This window comes from Taudactylus pleione, unplaced genomic scaffold (genome assembly GCF_031769625.1).
Source record: "Taudactylus pleione unplaced genomic scaffold, aTauple2 ptg000473l, whole genome shotgun sequence".
In the NCBI taxonomy this organism is placed as follows: domain Eukaryota; kingdom Metazoa; phylum Chordata; class Amphibia; order Anura; family Myobatrachidae; genus Taudactylus; species Taudactylus pleione.
The window spans coordinates 11,681,495-11,703,128 of NW_028284875.1; the positions used below are offsets into that span (position 1 = coordinate 11,681,495).

At 46.4% G+C, this 21,634-nt stretch overlaps 1 protein-coding gene across 4 annotated transcripts in view; it reads right to left on the bottom strand.

Moving 5' to 3' along the window:
* Positions 1–3,023: 3,023 nt before the first annotated feature.
* The window catches only part of CEP170 (centrosomal protein 170), a 149,042-nt gene continuing 130,431 nt past the window's right edge, over positions 3,024–21,634 (bottom strand). For all 4 annotated transcript variants that reach the window (XM_088448981.1, XM_088448980.1, XM_088448978.1 and 1 more), the window contains exons 16-18: positions 21,380–21,473; positions 19,952–20,003; positions 3,024–4,809 (exon numbers count right to left, since the gene is read on the bottom strand). In XM_088448981.1, coding sequence (XP_088305107.1) covers positions 4,526–4,809; positions 19,952–20,003; positions 21,380–21,473 — 430 coding nt within the window. In that variant the 3' untranslated portion in view covers positions 3,024–4,525. The remainder of the gene's footprint in view (positions 4,810–19,951; positions 20,004–21,379; positions 21,474–21,634) is intronic.

Genomic DNA, 21,634 nt, shown 5'->3' on the forward strand with positions numbered 1-21,634 from the left:
CCAGTTGTGATGTCAGTGTCGGCGGTTCCTGCAGCCAGTGTACAGATGGTCGTCACCAATGTATCTGTAAGATATATTGACATCAGCTGTGCTGCAGGGCCGACCCGATGTGAACAACATCATTCAGACATATTGTCTGTACACACCAGAAGATGCACTATGTGATGTAATTCGTTGATTGTAGATCGACACATCGCATTGTGTGTACGCAGCATTATATGTCTGAAGTCTTGATGTTGGACAACAAACTATGGACCTCATTCAGACCCGGTCGCAAGCACTGAGCGCTCGCAACCGGGTCGTTGTTTAGGCCCTGCGGCCGCACTGCACGTGGGCATGCCCCAGAGCGAGAAATTCTCTCACTCTGGAGCTCACTACAAAAGGGGCAGCTGTCAATGGTGATCGACAGCTCGACTCGTTTTGTAGGCATGGCGGGGGGGTGGTTTCACAAACGGAGGCGTTCCTTAAGGAACGCCTGCCGTTTTGTGGGCGGCTGCACTGACATCAGCAGTGATGTCAGTGGGGAGTTTCCTGCTCGATCAGAGCAGGAAACTCCCTGGGGCTTGCGGTTGCCGAGACCCAACCTTAGGGTCTCGTCGCAAGCCCCGTTGGTCTTGACCATCGCGACCATCAACCTGGTCGGTCACTAAAGCTGTGTGTGGTAACCCACAGCTAAGCTAGCGACCAGGAGGCCGCACTTGAAAAGTCAAGCGGCCGCCCTCATTCAGAGCGAGTGCTCGCTTCTTGCGAACGCCTCTGAATGAGGGACTATGGGCCTGATTCAGAGCCGCTCGTAAGCGGCCGCTCGTTCGTTCCGAGCGATGTTAGCCCAACTGCGCATGCGTACGGATCGTCAGTCAGTGCGGCCGAAAATCGTTTGTTCGCTATATAGCGAATGCCTGCTACTTTGAGTGACAGAATGAGGCGTATGTGGGTGGTAACAGGGGAAGGTGCTTGAAAATGGGGAGTGGAAATCAGAACGCAGGCGTGCTTAAAGGTCAAAACGGGCGTTTTATGGGTGTGCATATTTAAAACAGCAGCGTCATTGACCACGTCACTGGGTTATTTTATAGTCAGAACTGCTCGCAAAATTGTGGTAGCAAACACCAACCCCAAGAATAGCGAGCAGTTCATACCCTTGTCGATGTACTTGATTAATCTAATAAATAGCGGACATGACGTAGGATGCGAGCGGCCAGGGGGCGTATTTTTCCAAAAAACGAACGCAAGTTTTGTTCGCTCGTTCAGACATAGAGGCGTGAACAGACCGCAAACAGCAAGGAACGAACGACCGCAAATAGCGAGTGGCTCTGAATGAGGGCCTATGTTCTTTGATGAAAGTAAGATGGGTGAAACACCTACAAAGATAAAGAATGTGAATACTTTTAACCTTTAAGTCAAACAAAATTTACTCTCCAGTTTGTGTCCAGGTATAAAAAAAAAAAAAAAAAAAAGTGTATATTCTTTGTTAAATGATTCCATAATCAGAAAGTATATCAGTAGAGCATAGACCTTTATGCAGTTACATTACTTTGCAAAAATGTATCTGCAGTCAGATATCTGCTTTTAATATGTCCTACTTGAACTAGACTGAAAAAAAGTAAAATCTGATCGCATTTGTTCTTGCTTTTCTTTCGCACTTTTATTAAATAAACATGTAATATGTTATTTTTAAAGTAACAGTACCTAAAATGAATACAGTATAACTTTTTATTAGAATGAAGACAACAAAAAGTCACTTAGCAGAGCCCCGGTGGCTGCTTTGTGAAGTCATTATTCTTGGCGCTCTACTGTTCCTCTTAAACTAGGTACACACTTGTCCAATCTTCGAGAGATCCGGCTCCAGACCGACGGGTCTGCCCGACATTGGACAAGTGTGTACCCGCTGCCGACAGATCCGCAGACCAGATTCTGGTCGCATGTCAGGTCTCCTGGTTTTTAAACATGCTTAAAAACTAGGAGACCCAACTGCCGACCAATGTTGTAGCATGTAGGCTGCAGAGACTGTAGCTGGCGACCGATCTCCGGTCCTGGCAGCCCAACACACCATCAGTGTGGCGGCCGTGCGGGATCCGGTACTGTCCACCACTGCGGCGGCAATGGCGGAACGCGTTAGCTGTGGCACAGTAGGCAGCAGCGAGACGATGCGTGAGGTAATTACCTTGCAAAGTTCAGCAGCGGGTGACGGCACGGCTTCCCATTTCAAAAATGGCATTGCGGTGCCATTTTTTAAATTGAAGATGGCCACGGCTTGCCAATCACGGCTTGCCACGTCATCGTCCCGCCCCTTAATGCTGGCTTATATAAGAAGACACCGGGGAAATCCTGGATAGGCGGCGGTCATGCAAAAGAGCTTAAAGGCCGCTGCCCTCCAGGTGAAGACGCTGTGGAAGACCTGGGGGAGGCAGCCGCTATGTGAAAGTGCTTAAAGGCCGCCGCCCGCCAGATGAAGGTGCAGCAAATTAAATTATTAAAACATTCAGTGTTTGTTCCTCGTATTTTTAGAACCAGTGCCAGCTCCAAGAGCCTGGTGCTGGCTCATGAAATATGGAGGACCCCTACACGTTTTGAACCAGGGCCAGCTTAAAGAGCCCAGGGCTGGTTATGACTCTGTGGGGGTAACCCCATGCCATTGTATTTTGAAACCTGAAATTCTGTCCCCATCCAATAATCAGGTTATTAATTGTCAACCTCCCCCTCTTCACCATTATAATTAAATTCCTCATTAAGAAATCCCCTTTCCTGCACAACCGAATGTATTTTTTCAGCAGAATGTTTCAGCAGACACAGATTGGAGGTCTGCTGAAAAATTGGATAAGTGAGTAGTGAGAATTGGATGTAGATTCTGCGAGCGAGCCTGCAGTGGGATTGTATAAACAGTCTGATCTGCAGTGGATTGGACAAGTGTGTACCTAGCAGGTGGCTTGTGATTGGTCCTCCTGCTCACACACACACAGAAGGAAACTACTGTAATTTTAAGCTGGTGAATAAAAGTAATTTGCAGTTCAGTAAGAAAATGATGTGCTTTATAACAAAACGAGACACTGGATATATAAACAGTGTACTGAATGGAAATGCCTAACACAAATTAAATAAAACTTAATTTGCAGCTAATAAAGCTTTATATTTCATTTGTTGATACCTTTTTAAAGAATTACACAGAAACCTTTGCAACCCATTGTTTTATTTCTATGGCTGTAATGAAGCAAGTGATACATTTATAACTTGTTTGTGCCTTACACTTTTCTTAACTCGGGCCATGAATTGGATATATGTATTCATGCAGGAAATTTATTATGCTACCCATAAATAAACTGGGATGCTGCATTTAGGAAGGTGATATATGTATTCCATACCGCCGGAGTTAGCTTAATTTTCACTATGAAGTCTGCTCTGCTCAGGTGAGTTCCAATAGAATTTAATGCTGCAAACATTTATCCTTATGCCAAATTATTATGAATATATACAGAAGTGTAAAAGGCCATGGAAAAAAAATCCTAACTTGTTGAGATGACCAAGGCACAAGTGTTGATGAAAGTAATATTTTTTTGTGCGATAACAAGATGGTGTAAGGGATGATTTAACAAAAAAAAAAAACCTATAAATAAATGAAGTTTCAAAATTGCAATAACAACTTGGTATAAAATCCCCTAGAGTGTACAAAGATTATAAATGAATTCTTTTTCAGTAAACTGACCTGCTACAGTACTGGATTCAGGACCTTTTGCACAATAGGAAATTACTGTATTCTAAACATACTGCAAAATGATTTGAGTAGTGAATCACGGCCTAGACAAGCTTTTAGCGTTTTGCACTACATTATATTTGTGTTCTAAAAGGTTTCATAACAAACCAAAAATAGTCTTAAAACAGTTTTATATACATTGTTCGTATTGATCCACCATAAAAACAAGTGGTAATATGTAATAAAGTAGATCATTTGAATTTATAGAGTACATAGTTGAGTGGGAGCATTAGATTTATATGGGTATGTTTGGTAGTGAGGTGTATTATTCTATATGATGAGTACTTGGAAACACTATTAAATGCAAATATTAACCACACAGGACCTATATTTGATTCTTAGTTTATGTAAATTTCACTGTAGAAATAAAAGCATATTCCTACAAGATACATACATATACATTTTGAGCATATTGGTCTTTTAATAAGATCGGTAATACAAAGCGTAATAACTATTTGTGGTGTGACTTTCAGAACAAATTATGTTTGTGGTATTGTCACTCTTGAAGTTAGACCCAATGTACTATGAGGCCAGCTCTTCCCAATGGGCCCTCCTTTGAGGATGACCAATTTGTTAGGGAACCTCCAGTATTGATATAGGGGTGCCAGAGAAGGACTCCAACTTTTGGGGTTTGAATGGTCATGCCCAAAAGTGGACGTCTTTTAATTGTGTAGTATACAACTGTACAAGACTATAAGACTTGTATACATAGAATTGGAGTCACTGTTGCTTGATTTTATTTGCATTTTTGTATTATAAATGAAGATTTATATAACAGTGCTATTCGTGTAAAGTGGAATCTTCTTTTCCATCAGGGTTGAACCTATTAAAATGAATGCTAAAATCAGGATCAGATTCAACACCATCCAAGTTGGAGGATACTAATACGATATTTGGTCGACTCGTCCTGCTTTCCGCTTGACATCGGGTTGATAAAGATGAACTGACGTTATGCACTGAGGAGCTTCGTTTAGGCTTTGTCTGGGCTGCAGGGAGTGGGGTGCCAAATCCCATTAAGTTCAGGGCATCGAGAGAACCATCTGGATCAATCATTGCATTGATGACTAGAAAACAAAAATACATTTGAATTGAAATGTTTGACTACACAACAGTGCCGAAGTTCACATGTTTTTTGAATTTGTGTGGTGCTGGCAATTTTCAGATTTAATTATCCATGTTACTTGTCCAACTTTAAAACTGACCATCCAAAGCATATATTTATATGTTATCAATTAACCATGTTTTATTCACATCAACATATACAGGGGTATTCAATATGAAACGTAAACTTCGCCGTCTATGCGGGTTGAACTTTTCGCCGCACATCGGAGCTTTTGCCGGGGAAAAAGTATCGGGCGCGCCCCCGATTATACCCGTATTCAATATGAAATCGTCGAAAACGGCACCCGGCGTATGTGAAATCAGCAAAAACTTCGCTGATTTTTGGGGAAATGACCCTAACACCCCCAAAAAGATGCTCTGACATGGGGGATCACTCTGGATACCCCCGATTAGCCCTGCTGAAGTTTTTTGGAGTCTTTAAACGGGCTCAATAGCTGCTATTTTGGGGATTTGGGAAGGTGGTGAAGAATAGTATTAAGAAGGTTTTTTGCAGAAAATAAGTAGTCACCGCAAATTTGGGGTACTTGAAAATGGGGGTGAGCATATTTAAAATTTGCTAAAGTGAAGTTTTAAAAAACATGAAAAATCCAACTGCCACAAACACCTGCAATGAAAAAAACCACCTGGGGCATACTTGGGGACCCCCCTAGATTGTAGTTCACTAGCTTTTAACTTTGTAACCCCCCAATTTTTTTATTTCGCCCCCAAAATGAAAGTGCTTTTTTTGGGGTCTCCTGAGGTTTTTTTTTGACACAGTTTACCTTTGGGGGACTGTCTGAAGGTTGCAGGGTGGTTTCCAAAATGTTGCACCCCAAAACCCCAATTCTGCACTTTTTTTCGCCACCCATTCCTTGGTGATACTTTTTCGCAGGGTCAAATGCAATATACTTTTCGCACCGGCGAAAAGTTTTCAAATTGAATACGGTGTAAAAGTAAAAGCTGCGTAAGTGACGTCATCCAAGCGAAAACAGCGCAGAAACGACGTTTTCGCTCCATATTGAAAACCCCTAATAATAAGCAAAAAAGAGAGACCAGGCATATCCCTGGTCACCTCAGTCTGTCCGCTGATCCACCCCAGCCTCCACTTTGTCCCTCCTCCTCTCTGCCCATTGCTCTGTCCCACCCTACCGACCTATCTGCCTGATGCTCCACTCTGTCCCCTGCGGCTGCATACTTACCTGTTCCTGGGAGGTACTCCCACTCTCTGGCGAGACTAAGGTCTGTCCTGTCGCTCATTGCAGTGGGAGCCATTGCAGGGGATGACAAGCGCCTCCAGCACGTACCCTGACTCCCACTCCGAATGCATTGTAGACAGGACAGACCTAAGGAAATTTATATAGATGCAGTTCTTACCAAAAATGATCAATGTCAAAGTGAGCAAAAGTCTAGTTTTGCTATTTTTAATGATGTGAATATGCGTTCTTCATAAATAAATCTAACAAAGATGACTAAAATAAACATTAAACAATATAACTTCTATTATAGTCGACAGAACAGTGAAATAGAGAGGAAGACAAAGATATCTGTTGAGTGCAGGGGCGTATCTACCCATTGGCTAGGATGGCACTCGCCAGGGGCGCCGACCAAAGGGGGGGCGCCGCCCGGCAGTGCCACCAGTAGCCAAGGGTTGGACAAGTCCCCCAGCCCCACAAGTATAGGGCAGACCGCAGTGATAGCGGTCTGCCCTACACAGTTTACAAACACACATCCGCCATCGGTGGCTGTGTGTTTGTAATAGCAGCCAGCCAATGAGAGTCAGACAGACTCTCATTTGCTGCTGTGTCGTACGCGGAGGGAGCCGGCTGGAGCTCACTAAAGAGCTCCGTGTGCCGCCTCCCCCTGCAGCATGTGATGGGAGAGACGTCATATGTCGTGACGTCTCTCCCATCCAGAAGAAGAGCGGCCGGGACTGAAAGTGGACAGCGGCGGTCGCGTCAGTGACGGGGATCAGGTAAGTTGATTTTTTTTTTGTTCTTTGTGTGTGTAACCCTGGCACTACAGGGGGGACACTGAAATAGGGGATGGCTGCTACTGGGGACACTTTATGGGGGTGGCCACTACTGCGAGCACTGTATAGGGATGGCCACTACTGTGGGCAATTTAGGGGGTGGGTGGGTGGCCACTACTGGGGGCACTGTATAGGGGTGGCCAATACTGGGGGCAAGTTAGGGGGGTGGCCACTACTGGGGGCACTGTATAGGGGGGACTACTACTGGGGGCACTGTATAGGGGGGGACTACTCCTGGGGGTACTACTACTGGGGGCACTGTATAGGGGGGGACTACTACTGGGGGCACTGTATAGGGGGGGCTACTACTGGGGGCACTGTATAGGGGGGGACTACTACTGGGGGCACTGTATAGGGGGGGATTACTATTGGGGGCACTGCATAGGGTGGGGTCGGGGGCAGTCCATTACATTGCCAGGGGCGCTTGGATCACTAGATACACCCCTGGTTGAGTACTACATCAACAAGCTATACAAGTATATAAACGAATATATAATTATTTTTGTGAATTACAAATACAGGTTGAGTCTCCCATATCCAAATATTCCAAAATACGGATTTTTTTTTTTCAGTATGACTGATATAGTGACACCTTTTTGATGGTTCAATGTACACAAACTTTGTTTAAGACACAAAAGTATTTCAAATATTGTATAAAGTCACCTTCAGGCTGTGTATAAGGTGTATATGAAACAAATTAATTTTATGTATATACACAAACTTTGTTTAGGCCACAAAATTATTGAAAATATTGTATAAAATTACCTGCAGGCTGTGTGTATAAGGTGTATATAATACATAAATGCATTCTGTGATTAGATTTGGGTCCTATTCCCAAGATATTTCATTATGGTATGCAAATATTCCAAAAATATGAGATATGGTAAGAACTTACCTTTGTTATCTCTATTTCTACGAAGTCCATAGGGTTCCACAGGATACCTTGGGTAAAGGTGTGACGTCAGTCATTGGGCACCATAGAGTTAAGCTTTCAGCCTCCCAGGATGCACTAGGGTCCCCCTCCTATACCCCGCCCCCGAGCCAAGGCACCTCAGTTAGTTACCAAGCCCTAGGCCAGAGGAGGAGAAGGAAGAGAGAGAAAGAAGATCTGGATACACACAAGAATCACACTCTCACCAGAGGGAGACGGAAAAACCGGTGACCAGAGCAAAGCCCATCTGCAGCACAGGTGCGACAGGGCGGGAGTCCTGTGGAACCCTATGGACTTCGTAGAAAGAGAGATAACAAAGGTAAGTTCTTACCATATCTCATATTTTCTACTTCAGGGTCCATAGGGTATCCACAGGATACCTTGGGGATGTCCCAAAGCAGTATCCTTTAAGGGTGGGGACGCTCCTGTGCTGAAAGGAGAATCCACCGCCCGAAGGAAGCATCCTGAGAGGCGAAGGTGTCAAACCTGTAATACCTCACAAAGGTATGGACAGAGGACCACGTAGCAGCCTTGCAGATCTGGACTGCAGAGGCACCACGTCGAGCTGCCCACGAAGGACCCACAGACCTAGTGGAATGAGCCTTCAAAGAAGGAGGAGCCGGCAGACCTTCATGAAGATAAGCTTCAGAAATAGCCATACGGATCCAGGCTGCCAAAGTTTGCTTTGAAGCAGGCCAACCCTTTTTACGGAAGCCATAGAGGACAAACAAGGCTTCCGACTTCCTAAACGAAGAAGTGCGGTCAACATAAGTCCTTAAGGCCCGCACAACATCCAAAGTGGCCTCACTCACTGAAAGGCCAGGTGAGTTAAAGGCCGGAACAACTATTTCCTCGTTAACATGAAACTGGGAAACAACTTTGGGAAGAAATTCAGGCCGAGTGCAGAGCACTGCCCTGTTCCCATGAAAAATCAAGAAAGGGGGTCTACAAGAGAGAGCCCCTAAATCAGAAACACGTCTGGCCGAAGCTATGGCCAGAAGGAAAACAGTCTTAGCTGTTAGCCATTTAAGATCCACTGAGCCCAGTGGTTCAAACGGCGGTCCCTGGAGAGCCCTCAGGACCACAGCCAAATCCCAAGGCGCCACAGGTGGAAAAAAGGGTGGCTGAATGCGGAGAACACCTTGCATAAATGTGCGCACATCCGGGATTGTAGCAATCCTACGGTGAAACCAGACAGACAGGGCCGAAACCTGTACCTTCAAAGAAGCAAGGCGAAGCCCATGATCTAGTCCCGCTTGTAGGAAGGCGAGTATCCGAGACAGACGAAACTCCCGCGGTGCATACCCTCTCGGTCGACACCACTGGAAGAACGTATGCCACACGCGATGGTATATCCTCGCGGAAGATGGTTTCCGAGCTCGTAACATGGTACGCACAACAGAGCTGGAAAACCCCCTGGACCTCAACATGGCTGTCTCAACAGCCACGCCGTCAAAGACAGCCGAGTCAGGTCCGGGTGAAGACAAGGACCCTGCGACAGAAGGTCCGGTCGTAGCGGCAACCGCAGAGGACTGTCCACGGACAGACCCTGAAGGTCTGAGAACCAGTGCCGTCTGGGCCACGCGGGAGCTATCAACAGGAGAGTCCCTCCTTCCTGTTTGAATTTCCGGATCACCCGTGGAAGAAGGGAAACCGGAGGAAACAGGTAAGCGAACCGGAACGTCCACCGGACGGACAAAGCATCCACCAGAGACGCCTCTTCGTTTCTTGTGCGAAACCCGTACACCGGCAACTTGTTGTTGTGTCGGGACGCCACGAGGTCGATCTCTGGAAGACCCCACTTGTCCACCAGCAGTTGAAAAACGCCTGGGTGCAGGGACCATTCCCCCGGATGAACGTCCTGGCGACTGAGAAAGTCCGCCTCCCAATTTAGCACTCCCGGGATGAAGACAGCTGATATGGCCGGAAGATTGCGCTCCGCCCATACCAGGATCCGAGACACCTCTACGAGAGCCGCCCGACTTCGGGTTCCTCCTTGCCGGTTTATGTAGCCACGGTGGTAGTGTTGTCCGACTGGACCTGCACTGGGCGACCCTGGAGAACCCGATGTGCCTGCTGGAGGGCATTGAAGACCGCACGGAGTTCCAAGATATTTATTGGAAGCTCCGCTTCTGTCGGAGTCCACCTGCCCTGGAACAAGTGTGGACCCGAAACTGCTCCCCAGCCCCGAAGACTGGCTCCAGAGATACCGGGAGAGGGGAAATAGGGAGACTGCGGGGTACCACCAATTGTCTTGGGAAACCCTGCATGGGTGACGACACCACTGACTGCTGGGACAAACCCATATGCGTAAACGCGGGCTGCGGAGCTAACTGGCCCACTAAGGTTGTAAGCGCCTGAGGGAAACAAGCCCAGGGCGGCTCCTGTACCGGTGCTGTAACCGTAATAGGCCGCGCCATTGACAAACACTGCCGGCAGAGGCCCTCCGCGCTACCCTCCCCCTCCGCTAAAGGTACTTTACACGTAGTACACTGTAGCCGGAGAGGAAAATCACTTTCAGACATGATGGTACAAAGTATGTGACCCCTCTCACCAATTGTTTTTAAAAAGGCGAGAGACCACCCTGCAGCACCGCACCGCAAGGGCTTAGCAGAAAGAACAGGGACAGTAATAAAGCTGACAGTCAGAAATAGAAGGTACAGGCAGCAGCGCTAGCACAGTCACATACAATGCAAAGAAAATCAATTCCTGCACTAACCAGCGCTGATAACTCAACTACACAGACACAGAGTCTGGTAGGACACAGCGCTGCATACACAGACCTGACCACAGCGGAGGAGAGGTATGCGGGGGGACCCAGACCACGATGCCTCCGTCCAGGCTTCCAGCAGCGTTCACCATGCGTTCTGGAAGATGGCCGCCGAGGAGCAGAGAGGAGGCTGGCCTGGGGGAGGAGCGCTGCCACCGGGCCAGTCGGCGTGTTGCAGAGAGGGCTGTGTGCAGCGGGGGAGGCGCCGGCTGTGAGACAGAGAAGGCGCGCTCCCCTGGCATGCATTTAACCCCCGGGACGCCGCAGCGCTACCGCTCTGTTGCGGTCCGCTGTCCCAGGGGGGTAGTGGAAGCGCAGGTTATATACCTGGCTCCACGCTGCAGCCAGTCCCCAGGGAGCTCCTTGCCTGGGGACTCTGGACCATGTAACAGCGGGGACCCACCGCAGGACCCCGCTGCTTACCTTGCTGTCCCCCTTGATTCCGGCCATGGTCCGGAACATCTGGGGTCACCGCTAGCTGTGACCCCAGATGCTCACCAGCATCCCCGGATCGGTACCGGCGTTCTTGTACCGGCGGGGGTGTAGGGAAGACAGCATGGACGTCAGGACTGACTGTCCATGCTGTACATCCAGATGTGCAGCCACAGCTGCATGCAGGAAAACTTTAGGGGCTCTTCTTAGCCCCCACTCCAACAGGTGCACCCGACTCCGGCCGGGCACCAAACTAAACTGAGGTGCCTTGGCTCGGGGGCGGGGTATAGGAGGGGGACCCTAGTGCATCCTGGGAGGCTGAAAGCTCAACTCTATGGTGCCCGATGACTGACGTCACACCTATACCCAAGGTATCCTGTGGATACCCTATGGACCCTGAAGTAGAAATATGGAATTTTCAAATATCCAAAATACCCCTGGTCCCAAGCATTTTGCATATGGGAGACTCAACCTGTACGGGAATGATATATTAAAGTGGTTTGTCATAATATCACTCAAAATCTTAAAATGGCACATATACAACTTCAATTCCATTTTAAATGCTTACATTAAGAAAAGGAGAGTTATGGTAAAACTTACCTTTGTTAACTCTCATTCTTTGAAGTCCATAAGGTCCACAAGGAGACAATTGGGTGTAGGTGATAGTTGGAGGATCGGACACCAACAGCAAAGTTTTTTTCAATCCCAGGATGCTCCGGTCCTTCCCCCTATACCCTTCCCACAGCCTGAAGGCAACTCAGTTTTGTTAACAAGCCCAAGGCAGGAGCAGGATAGGAGAGAAGGAAGACTGGTACATTGAAGAATCATACTCAAACAGAGAAGGAATCAAGTGACCAAGAGAAGAAAACCATGTAAGCCAGGTGCGCCAGGGTGGGTGCCATGTGGACCCTATGGACTTCGAACAAAGAGAGTTAACAAGTTTTACTATAACTCTCCCTTTCTTCTTCAGGGAGACAATGGGGATGTCCCAAATCAAGTTGTTCAAGGGTGACTCTCCTGAGCTGAGAGGAGAACCCGGCACCCGAAGGAAGCATCTTGAGAGGTAAATGTATCGACGGCATAGAACCTAAGAAAGGTGTGGACAGAAGACCACGTGGCCGCCTTGCATAGTTTTTCGGCAGACGCACCACGGCGGGCTGCCCACGAAGGACCCACAGAGCGAGTAGAATGAGCAGATGCTGTAGCCGGCACAGGAAGGCCAGTCTGCGTGTAAGCCTGTGAGAAAGTCATGCAAATCCATCTGACCAGAGTCTGTCTGTTAGCTTGCCATCCCTTCTTTTGGAAATCATATAGGACAAAGATGGAGTCCGATTTCCTGATAGCACTAGTACAGTCCACGTAGATCCTCAGAGCATGGACCACATCCAAAGAGGCCTCACCTGCCGAGAGGTTTGGTGATTGGCAGGCCGGAACCACAATTATCTCAATGAGGTGGAAATGAGAGACCACCTTGGGAAGGAAGCCAGGGCGTGTTCGAAGAACAGCTCTGTCCGGATAAAAGATTAGAAATGTGGAGCGTCAGGAAAGTGCCCCTAAATCCAGGTACCCTACGAGCAGATGCTATAGCCAGAAGAAACAGTCTTCACAGTGAGCCATTTGACATCTACTGAATCCAGGGGTTCGAATGGAGGTTCCTGAAGTGCGTGGAGAACCACTGACAAATCCCATGTAGCCACAGGAGGGACAAAGGGAGGTTGTGTTCGTAGAAGGTGTGGACATCTGGTAGAGGAGCAATTCTGAGCTGGAACTAGATGGACAGAGCAGAGACGTGCACTTTCAGAGAGGCTAGGCGGAGTCCGAGATCCAATCCAACTTGAAGCAAGGCAAGGATTCTAGAAACCCTAAAAACCTGAAGGGTCATATTTCCAGTGGTGTGCTAATAGAAACGATGTATGCCACACCAGGTGATAAATCCTAGCAGAGGCCAGTTTACGCGATCTGAGCATGGTCTAGACCACAGAGCTAGAAAACCCTTTAGACCTTTGAGGGATGTTTCAAGTGCTAAGCCGTTAAAGACAGATGTGCCAGGTCCGGCTGTAGATTGGGACCCTGAGACAACAGGAAGTCGTAGAGGAAGTCGAAGAGGAAGGTCTATGGAGAGACTTTGAAGATCTGAGTACCAATGGTGTCTGGGCCAAGCCGGAGCTACAAACAGGACCGTGCCCTTCCAAAGAACTTGATGCAGAAGGGTGACTGGAGGAAAGAGGTACGCCAAATGGAAGGTTCACTTCACAGATAATGCATCCATGAAGTCTGCGTTGGGGTCCCTCATCCTAGCCCTGTACACTGGAAGTTTGTGGTTGTGTTGTGAGGCCACACGGTCCACGTCCGATAGACCCCATTTGTCCACTTGGAGCTGAAAGACTTCTGGATTAAGAGACCACTCCCCTGCATACACGTCGTGACGGCTGAGGAAATCCGCCTCCGAATTGAGAAACCCTGGGATGAACACTGCGGAGATGGCATTGGCCCATGTGAGAATGCGGGACAGGGTCTGCCATTGCTGACCGACTTAGAGTGCCTCCTTCGTGATTGAGGTAGGCCACTGCCATGACGTTGTCGGACTGTACTTGTACTGGCTTGCCCTGAAGAATATCCTGAGCCAGAGTGAGGGCTTTGTAAAGTGCTCGGAGTTCCATGACGTTGATTGGTAAGATCGCCTCGGCTGGAGTCCCGCATTCTTGGAACAAGTGCTGGCCAGTCACTGTGCCCCACCCACGGAGGCTTGCGTCCGATGTTAGGCATGCCCAGTCCGGGATCCAAAAGAGGCGACCCTTGTTTAGGTGGGAATTCTGTAGCCACCAGGATAGGGACAGGCGAACCTCCAGAGACAGGCCCATCTTCTGGGATCTGAGCAGATGAGGCAGTCGTTTCACCTGGAGAGGATCAGGTGTTGTAGGGGCCTGGAGTGACATTGAGCAAACTCCACCACGTTGAAGATGGAGACCACGGATCTCAAGGTCTGCATTGCAGAGTGAATTGACACTCGGCGACTGTTGAGTAGTCTGCGCACTCTGTGTTGTAATACAGAGATTTTGTCTGCTGTCAGGAAGATTCTGAGCCAGAGAGCCCAGGAAGGCTCCCAGATGTAGCATTCTTTGAGAAGGGGACAGGGAAGACTTTTTCCAGTTGATCAGCCAACCGTGCATTTGTAGAAAGGCAAACGTTACTTGTAGATGGCAGTGAAGTATTTCTGGGGAGCTTGCCAAGTAAGGGAGCAGTCTGATCCCCTGACGATGAAGATAGGCCGCCATAACTGCCATGATCTTGGTAAAGACCCGAGGAGCTGTAGAAAGCCCAAAAGGTGCTTGAAATTGTTAATGTTGCTGTAGGACAGCAAACCGGAGATACTGCTGATGAGAAGGCGCTATAGGTACATGTAGGTAAACGTCCAACATGTCCAGAGACATCATAAGTCCCCAGGCTCCATAGCCAGGACAATAGAGCGTAGGGTTTCCATACAAAACCTGGGCACCCTAATAAACTTGTTCAGAGACTTGAGGATAGGCCGATGAGACCCGTTGGATTTTTGAACTAAGAAAAGGGTAGAATAATAACCTTTCCCTCTCTGTGATGAGGGGACCAGAATTAATACCCCCAGAGCAGTAAGGACTGAATGGCCTTCTGGAGGAGCAGTGCTTTGCTTGGGTCCGATGGAGGTCCTGTGCAAAAGAACTGCTAGGGGGGCAGCCTCAGGAATGAGAGGGCGTGTCTGTGGGAGGCCACTTCTTTTACCCAGGCGTCTGCGGTGGTCTGACGTAAGAACTGGGCGAACTGAAGAAGTCAGCCTCCCACCCTGGGAGCCCCAGGGAGAGGCCCCCCCCCCGTCAGGCTAAATGCCTGTTCCTCAGATTTGGTAGTTGGATGTCTTGAAGTCCAGGTCTGTTTGGTCCTAGGCTTGGAGACCTTATTGGATGCCGACTACTGTGGAAAGGACTGACCTTTAGATTTTCCTTGGGGACGAAAGGATGACATCAGAGCCTGCGTAGTAGATGCAGAGGGCAAGAACGTCTTGGAAGCTGCCAAGGTAGTCACAATCTTGTCCAATTCTGGGCCAAACAGGATCTCCCCAGAATAAGGCAGAGACTGCAAAGCCTTTTTAGAGTCCAAATCTGCTTTCCATGAGTGAAGCCAAACAATACGGCGGGCTACCACAGAGTATATAGACTTTAGGCAAGCTTCCATTCTTCTATCCGTAGTCTCCTTTAAGGAGGTTGCAGTGTGGATAGGCAAGGTAGCATTCTTAACTAGGCGTGTCACGTGGGAATCCACTGCAGAGGGAACGTCTCATTTAGTGCAATCAGTGGCTGAAAGAGGGTAAAAGGAAATCAAGCGTTTAGGCAGCTGAAACTTTTTACTAGGTATATTCCATGCTTCACACATATGATCAGATAGCTGATCCGAGTGAGGAAACTATGGCAAAACTACCTTTTGTCGGTTAAATAGTGGCTCTTTTGCCCTAGGAGTGGGTTCTCTCTCTACTATTTGAAGAATAGATTTTACAGCTCTCACAAGAGCAGATATATTTAATTTAGAGGGGGGCTCCTCCTCTCCTGAGGGGGAGTCAGAGTGAGAGATGTCTGCGTCTCCTGCCTCCCCAGATGATAAATTAGAATCTGATAGTTGGATGGACTGAGAAGATACCACAGCCCGCTTAGTAGGTTTACTAGGTAAGGGTCTCTCCTTTTGCAGCATTTGTTGAAAGGCTGTAGAGGTAGCTGCTAGACTCTGCACCAACGTAGAAAGTACGTCTACCCATGGGGGAGGCAAAGGATTCACAGGGAGTACCTGCTGTGGCCATCCCATAGGGGGAGATACCACACGGACTGCTAGATGGTCCACAATTTTTGCCAACACCTGTGAAAAAGAAGCCGGGGGGTAGGTCCCGAGGAGAGGATGCCGGGGCTGAGGTGCCAGGTGCCGTATAACAAGATACACATAGACCATAGAGATCTTCTGAAGCTGAGCCTGCTAGATAGGACTTGCAAGACACCAGAGTGGGAGCAGCAGGCTGCTTGTCATTCTTGCCTTTGCTAGACATAGCTGCAAGGATAATTGTAGCACACAACTTGGCACAGCGCAGTGAGCAACCCAGAAATATGTACAATATGGCACAGTGTAGCGCGCAACACAGATATACAGTATGTGATAGCCCTCACAAATATAGGTAGATGTGAGGTACAATGAACTCCCTATACCTCAGTATGCAAGGGTTAAGATGAAAGAAAGGGAAAGGTTTAAGCTGACAGTTATAGAAAAAAAATTAACAGACAGCAGCGCTAGCACAAGTCACATACAATGCAGAGCATACAACATAACTTCAGTGGGTACTAAATTCAACCACACAGACCGCACTGGCTGGTAGGAAATAGCACTGTATAACCTGGCTCCTGGGAGAGGTATACAGGGAGACCAACCCAGCGTTCCCAGAGACCTTAGGCTGATGAAGAAAATGGCTGCAGTAAGTCTCTGAGGGGGCAGAGGGTGAGGGACGAGCAGCTCAGGAGCGGCAAGACTGAAGTGGAATGGCGCCCTGAGCTGGGGAAGGGGCCGCAGGGAGAGCGCCTTCTCGTCTATGCTGACATCAACCACCAGGTCCCTGGCCATATTAATGTCCCCTGCGCCAGTATATTATACCCTGGTGGTCTAGTGGAGTCTCGGACGAACCGCGGTCCCCACAAGCGAGTACACGCCTTACCTGACCCCATGACTCCTGGCTGCAGTCTGGAGTCTGAAGAGCCCTGCTAGCTAGGGCCCTCCGGAGCCCTGCTGAGAGTATCTAGCCGAGGGCTGTAGTCGTGGCGCAGCGGAGGGGTGATGGTCTATTATGAAAAAATGTAAAGAAAAATAAATCATAAAAACAAAGCTTGGGCTGCTTAATAGTAGCCCACTGTTCTAACAGTGATCCAGCTCCTGTCGGACACCAATGAAACTGAGATGCCCTCAGGCTTTGGGGCATAGTGGGAAGGACCAGAGCATCCCGGGATTGAAAAAAAAACTTTGCTGTTGGTGTCCGGTCCTCCAAGTACACCTACTTTTCTGACACCTCCTGCTTAAAACCCAAAAAGTCAGAAGGATCGTGAGGCCCCGCTTTCACGGTCTGTACTCATACTGAAAATCAAGATCAAGCGAGCTTTTGATTTCTGCAAATTGTCTCCCTGTGGAGCCCTATGGACCCCGAAGATGAAATAAATGGTATATAATAATTATGCAATTGCATTATTATTGCATAATTAAGTCAATCCACAGATGCTCAACTTGTGTTAGCTGGAATATACTCCACAAAAGTGAGGTGGGTGAGCAAAAGTACTAATATGTATGTAAACACACCGACCTAAGAACATATACAATTTGCCCTAATAAACTATTATCATCACTGATTTGTAAGATGTCAGTGCCAGACAGTGGGGAAAATAGGACATACATAAAAGAGGTACAGATAAAGTAGATATACTAAATTCAGAGTGCGGCTCAGAGAGTGGAGATTGGGACATTTGTTACTGTGGATTTGTGTGGGTAGTATTATATGAAGAAAGGTAAGCTCTGATACAAAAAAAGAAAGCTAAAAGTTAAACACTAGTGTAAAATAAACAATGAACATTTTCCAATTCATTCACAGAGAAAGACAAAATATATAGATGTTAGATAGAGTGTTGGCCGGTCACTGCATATTTCGGTGGTATGTCTTGGTGGCAATATGCTAAAAACTGAAACCCTGCTGTAGTTCTGTAAGTATTTCCTATGAGAATAGACATCTATAGAGAAGGAAACTAACAGATGCATTATCAGACCTGTCTCAACTGGGAGCACCATAACAGTTACATATACCCAATAAGTTCAAACCCTCATCCTCAAAATAACAAAATGCTCCATAGCAAGGCAATAATCGTTTACAGATAGGGGGAAATCCTTTATGACTACACTCTATAACTGTGTGTAATACACATAATGAATGAAGGTTAAAGGGTTCCTTCTTTTATAGTAATAAAATATTGATTGCTTTTATACCTGTGTCTCAGTAGATCTATAGTATCGCGTACCCTCAGGTGGAGTAATTTTTTACTCCTCTTTTACTTTACAAGTATCTGACAAGTTGCTAAAGGATGGACCGTATTGAAGGTCGGGGCAGATTGCTCTCTTGGCTGCAGGCACTAGAAGAGGAACGGGCTGTATCCGGGTGCAGAGAGGGCATTTCAAATGTAAAATTATGAATTAGGGAGGAGTATGAATGTAGAAGCACATGTGCAATATAGCATAGGTTGGAAACTGGGCTTAAAGTTCAATTCAAATTAGCTGCGGTAATTTACAGCGGGCTAATTGATCCCCCGGGACGATTCAATTAGCCCTGGAGGCAGCCCGCAGGCTGCAGCTAACAGGGGTCTTTTTTCGAGCCTGAGGAAAGAAATCCCCGATACATAGCCTGTTTTCGGGTGTTGCAATCAGGTTAACACATAGGTCCGGGAACCAGGTTCTATGTGTTAACGCCAGTAACAGTTAATCTACCGGACAAGAAAAAGGGGATCTAAACTGAATAGCCCCGGACGGTAAAGCCTGAGGCTACCACCCTTTTTAACACCCAGGAAATTATCGGGTCTAATTGAATCCCCCCCCCTTAGTGAAGGAAAATCAGGGAGAAGTGACAGTGCATAAACCTATAAATGGAAGTAAAAAAAACAAAACAATAAAAGGTAATAAATGTGAGGACTCATCCATACCAAATATGTGAACTAGAATTAAGGATTTTGGAAGATCCTTATATAATATTTTGGTCATAAGAGATTTGGTTGAATGAAAACCAGTGAATTTGGAAAGCTGTAGAATTTAAAGGAGGATATGAAAGATAAGACAGTGTTTGTTGCAAACTTCCATGTAAGACCTGTTCGGTGGGGGACAGCCAAAACACTATTTTATGCTAGTATAGTAAAACACCACTTTATATTTTAACTTTTAGAAATTATTATTCTTACAGATAAACAAATGTAATTAATTGTTTCTATGTGGCCCATGATCTCTTGTGACAGTTTCCTGCTAATGCTGGGCATACACTACCAGATCAAATGCCTGTCAGACCGACAGACATTTTATCTGGCAGCCTGCCAGCCGCAGAAGTCGCCGGCATACACTGTGAGAGAAATCTCACAGTGTATAGCCCGACATCTGCGCTCCGCCCCCGGGGGCGGAGACATTTCCCTGTTCCTTCCGTAGGAAGGAACACAGGAAATGTCTGTCTGTCGGCTGCGCTGGGCATACACTGCCCGATGCGGCCGACAGTTTACCCGCTAAATATCGCGTCGGACGGGCATGCTGGACAATCCAGCATGCCCGTCCGAGCAATATTTAACCCTCGGTCGCCCCCCCACACGCTACAATTATCGCGGCGATCCGCCAATATCGGACGGATCGTCCCGATAATTGTAGCGTGTATGGCCAGCATAAGCAATGGCCTGTGACACTACTCTTGCCTCTAGTAAATGCTTCTAGAGAAGGAACAGAAAAGTTGCATTAACAGAAATTATAGATACACTGGAAAGTGGAATATTTTATATCTAGATTGTGAAGCCTTATTTTTGTTGAATAGTTAATCTGAAAATTGTGCTAGGGGTCTGTGCGTATCACATATACAGATATAGTTACTAAAGTGCAGATTTTTAGTTAATGTTGCCCTTACCAACCAATCAGATTCTACTGAACATTTATCTAGCACCTTCTAGAATTTGATTGCTTGCTATGGCCAACATCTCCACTGCTAAAACCCTGCACTTTAGTAACTACACCCCATACAGTGTAACTGAAACAGAAGGCTGGTTGTAACGGCATGATGGCCTGCGTTGAGGATTTCATGTAATAAATAAAAACTGTGTCAATGACTACATCATGAATGGTATATATAAATGTAGATTGATAACAAGCAAACCTAAATACCTTGTAATTGTTTCTCAATCCGTTTCAGCTCTTGCAAAATGGATAAAATTTCCTGGAAAGTAAAACACATTCACTACATTTGTCACAACTAATGCATGAACAAGTGTGGCTATGTGTATTTTGGTTTTAGCAGCTCATCATAGACAATTAAACGAATGATAATATTTATTCACAATAGAAAGAAATCTAAGGTTTTTGTTCTGTGTTATTTCATGTAACTTATACCCCTTTATACACCAGAGCTAACAGCTGTGTTATTGCAGGGTTAACCTGGGTAGCTTCTTGGTGTAAAAGGGGACAGGGTTGGATTCCCGGGTGGAGTGACCCAGCAATCCAACCCAGGTAACTTGCAGGGTTTAACACAGGAATGACCCATGGAACCCTGCAGTGTAAACGGCGCGATCCGGGTCACGATGACCTGAAGCGCGCCGCATGGTCAGCTGCAGTGGCGCTTGGAGATGTCATCTCCAAGCATCCACTTCCACGCCGGAAGAGCCGGGTCACTGCAGACCCTGTTCCTGTGTGTACGGCACCGACTCGGGAATATCCTGGGTCGGCGCCGGCTAAATTCCAGGTCTGATCCGGTTTGGAACCCTGTTCCATCCTCTGGGTCAGACCCGGAATTTAGGTATAAAAGCAGTATTATTGTGCTAATTATAAAACACAGTTAAATAAATGTTTCAGCTGTAAGCATTCAGCAGTGATTAATCATGGTCTTTCCCACCACTGAAGATTTGTTTAAAATTACCATTTTCTACTAGTTCTGCTCCACCTCCCCTCCAACCTCAGCTAAGATTAAGAGCAAGCTCTGCAACAAAGACTCCTATGTTGCTGGTTATTTGAATGTATGCTACGGGGACAGTAACACCTTATACTGCATTTTTAAAATGCAGCCTGTCCTCGTCACTGCTTGATTACCTGTGTAATGACTTTGGCTTTATTCATTTTTAACAATTATCCTGTTGCTTGCCTCTTGTTCTCTCACAGTCCAAGCAACAGGATCACTATTCAGTATTGACAATGTTATACGGGGTCAAATTAGTTGACAACTTGTCACTCCAATAGCTTTTTCCTACATCTGAAAAATAGTAGTTTTTGTGACATGTTCTGTGATATCTGGTTAATTGCCTTTACATTGGCTGCAATATCACAGGGTGTGTGGCAAGTTTATTTTTTCTAAAAGTATCTGAAATTTTGAGAATGTAGATTTTTCTAAACAAGCATAATATATATATATATATATATATATATATATATATAAATAAGAATTAGCATACAAAATCATTAAAACGCCCTTCTTAATATTTTAGTATTGCATCAAATAAAAATTATGAATATGAGCAAATGCACATTTCTTGAATTAGAGAACCAAATACCAGATAATGTTATTTGTAATTAATGAATTATGAAATAAATATGGTCACATACCACACATGAAGTTTTAAAAATAGGAATTTCACTCTCTGATCTTAGTTTTTTCTCAATCTCATCCCAATTGCGTTCTTTGTCTTTAAATAATATTCTGTAAATATAACATATACATATATGCAAAGTTTAACCACATTTTCAACAAACACACGCAGAAACATCTAATGAAATGTATGTAGTAACCTTTTACAAAACAAGATAAGAAAATGAAATATATAAAATACAAACACTTTTGTTAGAAAACTTTCAGGGATA